At 37.8% G+C, this 13,772-nt stretch overlaps 3 protein-coding genes across 4 annotated transcripts; 1 reads left to right on the forward strand and 2 right to left on the reverse strand.

Moving 5' to 3' along the window:
• Window positions 1–2,637: 2,637 nt before the first annotated feature.
• On the reverse strand, window positions 2,638–5,171 carry LOC146306167 (uncharacterized). The gene is made up of 6 exons (XM_084712236.1): window positions 4,494–5,171; window positions 4,316–4,407; window positions 3,884–4,231; window positions 3,133–3,777; window positions 3,005–3,048; window positions 2,638–2,915 (listed from the first exon to the last, which is right to left on the reverse strand). Exons 2-4 carry the CDS (start codon window positions 4,356–4,358, stop codon window positions 3,422–3,424), a joined length of 747 nt encoding a protein of 248 aa, XP_084568362.1. The 5' UTR covers window positions 4,359–4,407; window positions 4,494–5,171; the 3' UTR covers window positions 2,638–2,915; window positions 3,005–3,048; window positions 3,133–3,421.
• A 2,528-nt stretch (window positions 5,172–7,699) lies between these two features.
• LOC146306168 (uncharacterized) lies at window positions 7,700–9,757 on the reverse strand. 2 transcript variants are annotated; one of them, XM_084712238.1, is made up of 6 exons: window positions 9,529–9,757; window positions 9,351–9,442; window positions 8,919–9,266; window positions 8,183–8,812; window positions 8,055–8,098; window positions 7,700–7,965 (listed from the first exon to the last, which is right to left on the reverse strand). In XM_084712238.1, the coding sequence occupies exons 2-4, from the start codon at window positions 9,391–9,393 to the stop codon at window positions 8,475–8,477; spliced, it is 729 nt and encodes a 242-aa protein (XP_084568364.1). In that variant the 5' UTR covers window positions 9,394–9,442; window positions 9,529–9,757; the 3' UTR covers window positions 7,700–7,965; window positions 8,055–8,098; window positions 8,183–8,474. The 2 variants fall into 2 exon arrangements, with proteins under 2 accessions (XP_084568364.1, XP_084568363.1); XM_084712237.1 differs by having other exon boundaries at window positions 9,351–9,757.
• Window positions 9,758–12,024: 2,267 nt separating this feature from the next.
• On the forward strand, window positions 12,025–13,359 carry LOC146306169 (uncharacterized). The gene is made up of 5 exons (XM_084713187.1): window positions 12,025–12,222; window positions 12,363–12,698; window positions 12,783–12,824; window positions 13,046–13,150; window positions 13,346–13,359. Exons 1-5 carry the CDS (start codon window positions 12,177–12,179, stop codon window positions 13,357–13,359), a joined length of 543 nt encoding a protein of 180 aa, XP_084569313.1. The 5' UTR covers window positions 12,025–12,176.
• The last annotated feature ends 413 nt before the right edge of the window (window positions 13,360–13,772 follow it).

Here is a 13,772-nt window from a genome sequence, read left to right on the forward strand (position 1 = left end):
GACAGGATACATTAAAGGTCTAGTGTGTAAGATTTAAGGAGGTTTATTGGCAGAATATGTCAGAAATAAAATATATTTAAATATAATAGTTATAGGTACATTTTCATTAGTGTATAATCACCTAAAAATAAAAATGGTTATGTTTTCGTTTTCTTAAAATCAGACCTTTATATCTACAGAGGGTTGAGGTTCTATTCCATGAAGTCTGCTATGTTGCCCAACCATGTTTCTACAGTAGCCCAGAGCAGACAAACATTCACATTTTTCATGCAACTCACCACCAAAATCTCCAAAACTCCTACACACTGGTCCTTTAAAACAAATTTAAATAAATTAAAAAAAACACAATAGGAGATACATTTAAAGGAGCACCAAGTAGCTGATGTTGAGTAGTAATACTGGTATAAATAAGAGGAAGGAGGTAAAGGCTCGCTTCAGAAAGTGTCTGTCTTTACAGATTAAAGCTGTGATGAGCAACATTTTTGACATCAATAAGCAATAATTTCAGAATAACCTTCCAGCACACTGCAAATCAAGTAGTCTGAGACAGAACTAGACTTCTGCACTTCCTCTTGGCTCTCTTTGCAGGCTTTATGAAACCTGGCCCGTAACTGCAGACTTAAACCTTAAACCTATCTTGCTTGATGTTAACAGACTGACCACTAGATGTCAGAAGTGCACAGTTTGAAAGCAGCCTGATGACGTCAACTCATTTAATTTACAGCCTGCACTTATTTCAAAATTGCTCAAGCCAAACTTTCATATACTCTTAAGGTTGAAACAACATGCAAACATTTAAGAATATAACAGTTTTTAAGTCATAACATTATAATATGAACAACAGGAAAAATCTATTTGTATGTAACATTGTCAGAGTTCAGACATACTTGTTATAACACAACGGTTTATCTGGTACATTTCATTCATTAATGAGTGGCAGTGCTCACTAATTGTAGCTCTGCTAAAAGTACATTAATAGCATTTGAAGCACCAGTTGCAGTAAAACAGCAGAAACAACAAGAAAACTAAGAATGAGCAATTTGGAAAATACTGTAAAATAAAAAAATGAATAAACACTTTAAAAGTCATGAGAAGAGAGGCTTTGTAAATGAAGGAAAGAGATTTAAAGGGGATATGTCACAGAAAAACTCCCCTTTTCAGTGCTTTTGCACATATATTTGTGGTCCACTGTGTGTTTTTTTATGGTAAGCGCTGGAGTTACTATGTCTTGAGGTTAAGTGCTATGGTTGCCTGCACAGACCAGCATAAAGTCTTCAAGCCCTCTCATCATCTGAGGAAGCGGAGACTGAAAGTGTGGGTGAGATCGATCTCTGTCACAGCAACAAGCAGCTCACTGGCAGCGACTCACAGGAAACACACTGTTACTTTGAATAAATTTCTCTGCATGCACACATCGTTGGAAGCATTTGGATTAAAGTAAATACATATTTCAACAAAATGTATAACACACGTCTAACAATTTTTGACATCTTAATGTGGAGATGTTATATATTATAGTTTTAAAAGCATTCAGATGGCAACATGGGTGATTTTTTATTGAGAAGTTGTCACAGAAAACATAATGTGTTTAATATGGAGGTTAGCACTGACAGCAATCATGTCTACAAAATAAGACATGGACATTTTGACCAAGTTTTGACAACAGTCAGTTCTTTTCAGGCATTAATGGTACAAGAGGAAGCATAAAGTGTGAGCTGGAAAAAGCTGCAGCTGCATTTAAATATGATAATAAATACCACAATACCACAATAAAAATGAACTTTTTTGTACTTAATTGAGTTTATTTTGATGTGAATAATTTTGTAGCTACATTTACCTGAGTAATATTTTGAATGCAGGACTTTTATTTGTAGCCAAGTATTTTTACACTGTAGTAGGGTGTAAAGTAGTGTAAAGTATCGAATACTTCGACATTTATTTTTGTGTAATTTCAACCAAAATTTTACATGCTAAAAACTGACGTATCGTTGTTATGATTCCTGCTCCTGTTGACAGTTTTTCCTGACCCGTCCCAGTCGCATGATGAATAATGAAATTGACTCTCGTCCCACAGGAACCTCATGTCCAGCAGGATTCCTCAAAAAATATCATCCACCTCCACAGAGCAGCTTAAAGTCTTTGAATTGTAAGTTTCTCTGTGTTATTTTACAGTTTTCATATAAGACATTGTTTGTAAGGACTAACGTCTTTTCATTAATTAACTGGTCGATCATTTTCTTAATCAATCAGTTGTTTCATCCATGAAGTGTCAGAAAATCATGAAAAATGCAGATCAATTAATATAGTTTTTCTTTTAAAAAGGACTCAATTAATCAATTAGCAAAACAGTTGGTGATTAATTTAAAAATCAAATTTTAATCCATTAATTGTTGCAGCTCTAATAAGGACCCTTCTTTGATTGGTTTGTGTTTTTTATATTTCATATTTTCATTTATCATATTCATGAACGAGTCGTCCTGTCAGTTCACATTTTGTTCAGCACACTAGCAGAAAACATTTGTGGTTTGTACACACACACACACACACACACACACACACACACACACACACACACACACACTTGTGCATCACGTGTCACAGAGTCAGTGGAAATCATTGCACTCTGATGAATTTTCTTTGTAAAAGCTTCTTTAATGTGTTCAGTAGAAAGCAGTTTTACAGTCATCGTGTTTAGATGAAATCATTTTTACAAAAGCTGTATTACACTTTAAAAAGAGTCCATATGAAGTCATGTTGTGTTACACAGAGACAAAGATGAAACATGTTCAGATCTACTGCTTTACACTCAAGTACACACATTCACTCCAGGTGTTGTCTCTCCGTCTTCTTGATCCGTCCATCTTGTTCTCCATCAGAGCAGCATGTTGGACTGGATTATTTTCAGCTTGGTAACCCTGGACATGAGAAAAGTACATCACAATATGGTACTGTACTCGACGGAAATAAAAAACAAATCCAAAGTTTTAATCACAGCAGCAAATACCTCTGCTCTGGTTGTGGAGGGAGCGGAAAACCCTGCATTCGACTCTGAAAAACAAAGAAAACTGATCTTAGTATGTGATGCTGTGCTCAGTGAACACACAATATACTTTAGATCAAACTATCAGTTACCTGTGTAGTGGCAGAATTTTCTCTTAATTATCATCCACACATAGAAAGCCAGTGGAACACTCAGGATAATGATGGCTGCAATTTCTGGTCCAGGAACAGATGTGCAGTGAAAGCGATCACCATCTACAAATGCAGACATGAGGAGACATTACATTCACTTGGCTGTCAGTTTTTGTCCAAAGAAACATAATAAAGCACATTACAAAGCAGTATGACTGTGTGTTCATGTTCATTTCAATTAGGGAGTAATGGTAGCTATTTATGAGATGATAGAACTTGTATTAAAAAGTTACTTACTCCCAAAGTACAGATGGGTCCCACCTCCAACCATCATGTGTCCACATGAAGTCACAACACAGTAGTAGGTTCCACCATCATTATAGTTCAGGTCTATCATGAGACGATAGAACACACAGGTAGTTTCTCCACTCTCAGTCTTCTTGCAGATGTGGTTCTGATTTTCAGAGGAGTAAATAATTTGTGGAGCAGAATGAGAATAATATGAGCTTTTCAGCCATTTGATACTCGTGAATTCTGCTGCACAGTGGCCAATCTGAACAGAACAGGTGAGAGTCACATGGTCTCGCCGTTTCACTAACTGGGACTTTGGCTGCTGGTTGACAGAGTCACTCTTCATGTTTTCACCTTGGGGAATAAACCAAAATGAAGTGAGATCCTTCACATTATGTTCACACTCAGCTGAAATGATCATGAGATCTGTGAAAAATGTTAAACTACAGAGAATGAATACCTTCTACCATCAGAAATGTTCCTGATCCAAACTGAACTGAATCATTGAAGTGCATTACACCACAGAAGTATGTTCCAGCGACGCCCCTTGTTGTTGCAGATATGATCAGATGACTGCTGATTCTGTCAAATTTGACTGAATAATGATGACGGAAGTCATCAGCAAACACACTCTGATTATACTGAGAATCGAATGCTACCACAAGCTGCAGTCTGTTGTCTGTAGTTAATTTGTACCACACTCTTTTATTAATTTCACTCTTTATGCGACATTCAATGGAAACTGAGTCTTTGAGCTTCACTGTCTGAAAAGGAACCGGCTGAAGGATTTCACTTAACTGTGCCACACCTGAAATACACAGACAGGATTAAATCAGCTTTGAGTATGAAGACGCTCATGAAAAGATTCCACAAGTGGATTTTTGTTACTCACACAAAGACCAGAGCAGGACAGAGTTCACAAAGTTGACCATCATCTTGTCGGCTTCACCGGTTCTGCTTCTTCTCTGCGACTGTTCTGACTCACTGAAACAACAGCAGACTTAACAGTTTCATCAAAAACTACTTGTTCTACATCAGGAAATATCTGTCAGGTCTGATTGGTTTATCACCTTCACACACAGAACGTGATTGGCTGCTGAGGCGGTGAGCTTTGTCGTCATTAGCAGCTGTGGTTTCATTACAGTGAACCTCAATATATTGCATGAATGTTTCGTCCTCCGTCGCACCAACATGAAAGATGTGAGGCAGGTGAGGCACCGTGCAGGAGCACAGAGCTCATGGACCTGGAACATAAAGAGTCACATCGCCCCAAAATATTCTCATGTATCTGTCTTATATCTGGCCGTGCAGACAGTTTTGTCTCTCTCTCTTTAGATTCTAAGATATCTGAGTTCCTGCTGACGCCCACATATATTGCTTCAGTACATTTTCAAGTCAACCACAACATCTCTGCACAGAAACAGTAATAATCTTTACACTTAATAATCCACATTATAAACTGTCAGCAATTTTCAAAGAGTATTTTGTTCAAACAGTAAGAAGTCAAAAAGACTTTAAAGTTTGTCTCAGAACAGTAAATGAATTTGAAACACTATAACTGACCTTTTTTAAGCTGGTGACCAGTATACAAACATAAAGAAACACCAAAAAAACAAAAAAACATAAAATACCTCCATACTGCTCGTCTGTAATCCAAGTCTCCTAAATCCCCAACATGACAAGTTGAATTGAAAGATGTTATTTACTCCGTGTTTTCAGCCTAAATCTTCACTGTAGATCCTGAGCTTGGAGCCTCGTTCATGTCCATGTACACACGTCTGAACTGTGTGTGTGTGGTGTGTTGGTCTGCACACACAAGTGATCGGCATGTTGGAGCTTCAGGAGACTTGGATTACACCAGACATGCAGAATGGAGGCATTTTAGGCTTGTTTTTTGTGTATGCATTGCGTTGCATTCACTTACACTGTTTGGGAGATTCTGTAACGTTGTTCGTCTGTGAAACTCCAGCAGTGAATTAAACCTGTAAAATTACTCTGGAGTGATATTTGTTTTATCTAATGCTGGTTTCCTATCAGAAAAGGCTGTCTGACAGTAAGCTGAAGTGGTGAAAATAATCTAATATAGAGTACAATTGAACTGGTAATATTTTTTTTAAGTAGTTAAAATAAGTGACATGACAATCAATAAGAATGTCATCCAACCCCACGTACATACATCTGAACTATCCTTTTAAATCACACTTCATCTCAGTGACAAAACACCGCCTGCTTTTAGTTTTTCAACACGGTTTCTGCATGAAGACATGAGTTTGTGTCACAAAGTTCTGTGAGAGCTGGTTCGCTCAAGTGCAAGACGCTGTGGCCTGGAAGCTGCAGGCCGCTCTTCCTGTGTTCACGTTCTGCCACTAATGGAAACTTTATACTCTGAGGTTCTCACCTCCTTCACCACAGAGTGACAGATAAACACTGAGAGTCGGCTACAGATGGAACAGATGCAGCCTCTGATTGTATCTGTGTTACACTCTGTGTTCAGAACGTTTGACATAAAAATACTGCAAACATATCACACAAAAATACTTTACTATCCTTCAATATTATTGCGTCTGATACACAGTCAGTCAGGTCAGTTGTTGTTTTTGCAGGTGACTGACAGGAAAAGAAAAAAAAACCCAACAATACATTTTGGGACGAGTGAATTTGAGCATAAATTAACATTCCTGACCATTTATTACTGCCATTATTGCATCACCTTGTGTTATCTTGACATGTTTTTTTTAAATCATAGACATGTAAAAAGCTTCATAGGACATTTTAGCCAGCTTCATAAATAAATAAGTGCATTTTGGTAGAATTAACAGGCTCTCATCAGTAAAACAATAAACTCAGTTTACATCTTAAATGTGCTGAGCTTTTTGGCCATAACAGTCTGGTAAAATTAAATTGCAGCTGTCAAAAGATTGCAATAAATGTCACATTGTTTTTGTATATTAATGCATTTCAGTAATTTGACAGTAGTAACTTCAAAAATAAATAAGAAACAGTAAAGAGGAAGTATTGCTGTGTGTTAGAAGTCTTAAAGGACTCAGGTATCAAGTACATGCTTTAAACAGGGTGAAACTTTATCGAGAAGAGTTGTGGCTGTTGTGGTTTTTACAAGTTGAGCATCAAACTCACCTCTGTTATGTCTTAAATGTCACTTCAGTGTGATTCGGCACTCAGGGCTCAATACTGTCACCTGTTTGTTTTCAACTTCCCAAAAAAAGTCTTTTTGCTTCGGTCATCTGCTGATGAAGTTTCACTTACTATTGATGGTGTCCCTCTAGGACACCGTCTATAGTACACACACTGCACACATTTCAAGTACGAAGAAGTGAGGGTTTCTGTCACACTAACTTACGACGTGTATGGAGAAGAGAAAACAAACTAAAGACAAAACTCTGGCAGCACCTGTGACACTGGAACCACTTTATTTACAGACCAACGTGTTTCAGCTCCGGCCTTCATGAGGGTCATCATGAAACACATTAAAATCAACACTTTAAAATGGTTTAGAGGTGTAAAGAAAAACTACACACCACAAAAATTTCAATTTTTGATTTTAATTATCATGTGTTAATTGATAGACAGGTTAATACACAAAAATAAGTTGAACATTCATTTGACAAGATAAATATAGTCACACTGGATCAAAGAGCAGAATGAAACTGAAGTTGTTTTCAATCCACTGGTTTCAAGCATTTTATATAATCATATTATACTAAGTCATTAATAATCACATGGGGTTACACATTTTATAATTTTTCTTAAAAACATTGTTGAAGATACAAATTCTTATGATTCCTATGTGATTCATTGTTTTTAAAAAAGGATGAGAAACTGACCAATCTGAAAACTTTCAGTGATTTTGTGCTCAGCTCAGTTCGTATTTGAAGTGCTGTCAAGGAAATTATAAACTCCCACTCTGGACATTAATGGGTGAATGAAATGATCAACTTGATCTATGTCACATAACTTCTGCACAAAGAACAGTTAACTTTTTTATTGTTGTTGTTGCATCAATTTTAATCCATTAATTGTTGCAGCTCTAATAAGGACCCTTCTTTGATTGGTTTGTGTTTTTTATATTTCATTTTTTCATTTATCATATTCATGAATGAGTCGTCCTGTCAGTTCACATTTTGTTCAGCACACTAGCAGAAAACATTTGTGGTTTGTGCACACACACACACACACACACACACACACACTTGTGCATCACGTGTCACAGAGTCAGTGGAAATCATTGCACTCTGATGAATTTTCTTTGTAAAAGCTTCTTTAATGTGTTCAGTAGAAAGCAGTTTTACAGTCATCGTGTTTAGACGAAATCATTTTTACAAAAGCTGTATTACACTTTAAAAAGAGTCCATATGAAGTCATGTTGTGTTACACAGAGACAAAGATGAAACATGTTCAGATCTACTGCTTTACTCTCAAGTACACACATTCACTCCAGGTGTTGTCTCTCCGTCTTCTTGATCCGTCCATCTTGTTCTCCATCAGAGCAGCATGTTGGACTGGATTATTTTCAGCTTGGTAACCCTGGACATGAGAAAAGTACATCACAATATGGTACTGTACTCGACGGAAATAAAAAACAAATCCAAAGTTTTAATCACAGCAGCAAATACCTCTGCTCTGGTTGTGGAGGGAGCGGAAAACCCTGCATTCGACTCTGAAAAACAAAGAAAACTGATCTTAGTATGTGATGCTGTGCTCAGTGAACACACAATATACTTTAGATCAAACTATCAGTTACCTGTGTAGTGGCAGAATTTTCTCTTAATTATCATCCACACATAGAAAGCCAGTGAAAAACCCAGAAGGGTGATGGCTGCGATTTGTGGTACAGGATCGACTGTGCAATGCCAAAATCCTGCAAATGCAGACATGAGGAGACATTACATTCACTTGACAGACCAAAGAAACATAGTAAAGCACATTACAAAGCTGCTCTGTGTTCATGTTCATTTTGATTAGGGAGTAATAGTAAGGATTTATGTGATGAGAGAACTTGTACTAAAAAGTTACTTACTCTCAGTTATATTCAGTTACTTACTGTACAGATTGGTCCCACCTCCAGATATCATGTGTCCGCATGAAGTCACAACACAGTAGAAGTATACGTCATTATCAGAGTTCAGGTCCGTCACGAGAAGGTAGAACACACAGATAGTTTCTCCACTCTCAGTCGTCTGGCAGATTTGATTTCCAGAGGAGGAAATCATTTCTGCGGCAGAATACTCAGAGCTTCTCAACCACATGACGCTTGTGAGTTCTGCTGCACAGTGGCCAATCTGAACAGAACAGCTGAGATTCACATGTTCTCCTGGATTGAGCCACTGGGACTTTGGCTGCTGGTTGACAGAGTCACTCTTCATGTTCTCACCTTGGGGAATAAACCAAAATGAAGTGAGATCCTTCACATTATGTTCACACTCAGCTGAAATGATCATGAGATCTGTGAAAAATGTTAAACTAAAGAGAATGAATACCTTCTACTATCAGAAATGTTCCTGATCCAAACTGAACTGAATCATTGAAGTGCATTACACCACAGAAGTATGTTCCAGCGACGCCCCTTGTTGTTGCAGATATGATCAGATGACTGCTGATTCTGTCAAATTTGACTGAATAATGATGACGGAAGTCATCAGCAAACACACTCTGATTATACTGAGAATCAAATGCTACCACAAGCTGCAGTCTGTTGTCTGTAGTTAATTTGTACCACACTCTTTTATTAATTTCACTCTTTATGCGACATTCAATGGAAACTGAGTCTTTGAGCTTCACTGTCTGAAAAGGAACCGGCTGAAGGATTTCACTTAACTGTGCCACACCTGAAATACACAGACAGGATTAAATCAGCTTTGAGTATGAAGACGCTCATGAAAAGATTCCACAAGTGGATTTTTGTTACTCACACAAAGACCAGAGCAGGACAGAGTTCACAAAGTTGACCATCATCTTGTCGGCTTCACCGGTTCTGCTTCTTCTCTGCGACTGTTCTGACTCACTGAAACAACAGCAGACTTAACAGTTTCATCAAAAACTACTTGTTCTACATCAGGAAATATCTGTCAGGTCTGATTGGTTTATCACCTTCACACACAGAACGTGATTGGCTGCTGAGGCGGTGAGCTTTGTCGTCATTAGCAGCTGTGGTTTCATTACAGTGAACCTCAATATATTGCATGAATGTTTCGTCCTCCGTCGCACCGACATGAAAGATGTGAGGCAGGTGAGGCACCGTGCAGGAGCACAGAGCTCATGGACCTGGAACATAAAGAGTCACATCGCCCCAAAATATTCTCATGTATCTGTCTTATATCTGGCCGTGCAGACAGTTTTGTCTCTCTCTCTTTAGATTCTAAGATATCTGAGTTCCTGCTGACGCCCACATATATTGCTTCAGTACATTTTCAACTCAACCACAACATCTCTGCACAGAAACAGTAATAATCTTTACACTTAATAATCCACATTATAAACTGTCAGCAGCTTTCAGAACCTGAAAAAGACTTTAAAGTCTGTCTAAAAACACTGCAAACACATTGCACAAAAAAAGAAAAAAGAAATAAGTCATTGAGGCAGTTGATAAAATGTTATTGTCCTGAAGATAGTCTCCCCAAACTGAAAGATATGTTATTGTTGACTTTATTATTGATGTAACTGTCCCCTTATCCTCTGTTATAGGTCAGCGAGCCATTATGGAGAGACACAGCGTCTCCAGAGCAACTGCCTCCCAGAACTTAGTCTCGTTTCAGACTCTGTCATGAGGATGTGACAATACTTATCATTCTTATTCATTTATTCATTTGTTCAATCTCTAAGTCCATTGAATGAGTATTACATAAGAATGCAGGGAAATATCTAGAGCATTTGCAAAAGATAGCATCCTTTGATTTTGTATGCTCACTTAAAGTAATTATACCAACAAATAGCATCATTTTCCTGACAGTTTCAGGAAAACTTGCCATTCTTGTTTGAGTCAGCGGTTCATTGACTGCTGTGAAGGCCTGTCTGTCGTGGAATTTGATGCACTAATTTGGTTTCCCCCCTCCCTCATGATGTTTTTTGATTTAATATGAGCAGCATTGCACACCTGTTTTTCACCAAATGCACAACGGACATTTATTTTGCCCTTTTGGGGTCAACATTATTGGTAACCTGGCTATGTAACTAAAATATCAGCAGCAAGTTTGTTTCTGGAGAGATGAGGAGATCTCAGTTGGCAATGCCATTCAAACGGCCAATCTTTTAAAGTACAAAGAACTTTAACTGGTTGAAGTACATAGATAGTTTGTTTCTTCCAATCAGTACTGAAATGATTTTGAGGTAATTTTTTCAAAAGTTGTATGGCTCTAAAGGTACCCGTCTCAGAGAATCACCCAAATGTATTTCTGATTCTCTGGGAAGTGGAGAGGAAAGGCAATGAAACCAAGTATGGTCAGTGCCAAACAGATGAAAGTAACTTGTGTTTTCTCCATTTCATAGGACAGAAACCCTGCAAAATATTCAAGCACACTTCTTTGGTCTTTCTTTGTGGCGTGTTCACCTTAAATAATGTATCTTTCTAATCTTAGCTATGTGGTGGTCACAGCAACATGCAGCTGTTGTGTAATCAAACATGATCATTTTAGGAAACATCATGATGCTCTTCTGTGATATGGACTGTAGGTGGTCTGCTGCTCCCTACTGACCAAGAGCTGAACTGCACACAACTAACTGTACACAGATCACTAAGGCCTGACACTGAGGTGAAATGTTTAAGAGAACTACTCAGTTGTAAAATGTCTTCTCTGACTCTACAGAAAAAATAATCCTGATGATGCAATCATAGTTGCATCATGGGAAAAGTATAGGAGCTAGTGTTTTTAGAGAATAATCCACATCAGGGACTGAAACTCATAATGTCTTCGTCTTCATCATATTCATCTGCTGCTGTGTCCTTTTGTGTTTGGCTGGGAGGAGTTAACATTTTCTTATTGAAAAAAGTGTCAGTCACATGACTAAACATGTGAACTTTGTTGCACTTTACTCTGTGGTGACAAACAGCTCTGTGTGTATCAGATATATATCTGTATCTGTATCTTTACACCTCTGACCAGTGGCAGCTGGTGAGTTTAATCTTATTTTACAGTTTCTGCTCAAACACTAAAGTAAAAAGTACTTTAATAAGTATGAAAGAGATCTGATAACACAAACCTTCAGACAATGGAAGAAAATTATCAACACACTAAAACCTATTGGAAAATAACATAATAAATACACAATACAAGAAAGAGTCGTGTTTATCTACATAGACCGCAGGTCGTCTTCCACGGAGGCTGCCATGTGGCACCATCATGTTCCTACAGTAGTCCAGAACACAGACAAACTTTTGTGTTTTTCAAAGGTTTCACAGACACCATAGTTTCTCCTTCACACTTGGCAGATGAGTTTGTTGCAATCTGTTATTTTATTGCTTGATATCACTGAATACTACACACTGCATCTTATTTTATATAAGAGGATTAGTAGTGACTGTCATAGTCTTTTATGTATCTGATGTACATTCAGTAACTTCCTCAAAAGTAACTTTGTCTGGTATCTCTTCAAGCGATCAAATGTCATCAGCACTCGTGTTACTGACAGCATGTATGTGGTCAGTTTAACAAGAAAAAAGTCTCCACCTCTTCAGCTGAGAGCGGCTCCTTCCTGGAGCACAGTTTGTTAACAGACGTTGCAGAGCTGCAGTCGTACGCACCATGATGAACTTTACCTTCATAACAGCTTTAATTATCTGCAGCATCAGTAAGTACTGACAATACATTTCTCTCTGCTTCATTAAGATCACAATTAAAACATATGTGTTTGTTATTATTTGTATTTAGAGGAGTTGTTTACCTTCCTATGACGAGTAAATCTTTTGTTGTCTCTGCTGTGTGTTTCAGGCTGGATCTCTGTCTCAGGTTCTGAGTCTCAGACTGTGGAGGTTCAGTCTGGTCGAGACGCCACACTGACGTGTAACAAGCCCAAATATGATAATGCAGCATTCTGGTTCAGACTGGTCAACAGAACCAACACAAGATGTATCTCTGTTAAGACCCATAAAGCTCATGCTACTTACTGCATAGGATTTAAAAATGAAATGTTTGAAATGAGCTTCAACACCTCCACTGTCTCTCTCACAATCAAACGAGTGAATTTATCTGACTCTGGACTGTATTTCTGTGGATTTAGCACAAGTGGAGATCCAACTTTCAGAGTGATTTATTTAAATGTTAATGGTAAGAATATTATAAAACTCTGTGGGATTTTTATATCTGCAAATGTAATATTTGTCCTAAAAGACTTTTTTATTTTGTTAAAAGGCAGTGATGTATCTCATCATGACTTTGGCAGAAAGTCTAACAGTAAGATTCTCTTTAAGATTTTCTTGTGTGTGCAGATTCACTGCTAGTTTGTTTTATGATCATAAAAAAGCTCTGTGACTCACTTAATGTTCTCTTTATTTCATTCAAAGAGACTGATGATGATGTGGACAGAAAATCTAAAAGTAAGACTCTCTTTGTGCAAGTTGTTTCAGCTAGATTCAGTTTTAATGTTGAGTCTAATTTAATGATCTTTCTTGTAGAAGAGTGTGACGGACAAATGACCAGAGTGATCCTGGGCGCTCTGAATGTTCTCCTTGTAAATGTCATCATTTGTCTGCTTCTTAAAGTCAGGAAACTTCAGAAAGGTACTTCAGGAGAACGTCTTGGTTGATTTTTGGTTGTTTTTTTTAAATACATTATGTTTATACATTCATAAATGTGTCTGTATTTAAAATTTGCTGGCATCATAAAATGTAATGGCAGCCAAGTGTAAAGAAAATGATCTCACTCTTCTCTCACACTCGACTAATGTGACGTGTGTAACTGTGTGCTCTTTACAGAATCTGGACTGTGATGAGCTGAAGGATGCAGACCTGAGTTTGTTTCCAACAACAATAAGAAGCAGGAGGCCTGAATCAGAGAGAGAAGTGGAGACTCGTGTTCTTTATACTGCCAGCAGATAGACTCAGAGTGGTTCAGAGAGGAACTGATGCTTCATCATATTCATCTGCTGCTGTGTCCTTTTGTGTTTGGCTGGGAGGAGTTAACATTTTCTTATTGAAAAAAGTGTCAGTCACATGACTAAACGTGTGAGCTTTGTTTTATTTGTACTCTCATGTCTCTCTCTCACTCTGTGTCTTGCTAGTTTGATCTGACTTTGACTGTCCAGACAGACCACAGATAGATGGAGGTGTGCAGCAGTGGAGGAGTGAGTGTGGTACAGATCAGCTGTTTGACAGGAAGAGGCAGCACAGTGTGATCTGAACA

This window comes from Lutjanus erythropterus, chromosome 23 (assembly GCF_056507025.1).
Source record: "Lutjanus erythropterus isolate fLutEry1 chromosome 23, fLutEry1.hap2, whole genome shotgun sequence".
Classification (NCBI taxonomy): Eukaryota; Metazoa; Chordata; class Actinopteri; order Lutjaniformes; family Lutjanidae; genus Lutjanus; species Lutjanus erythropterus.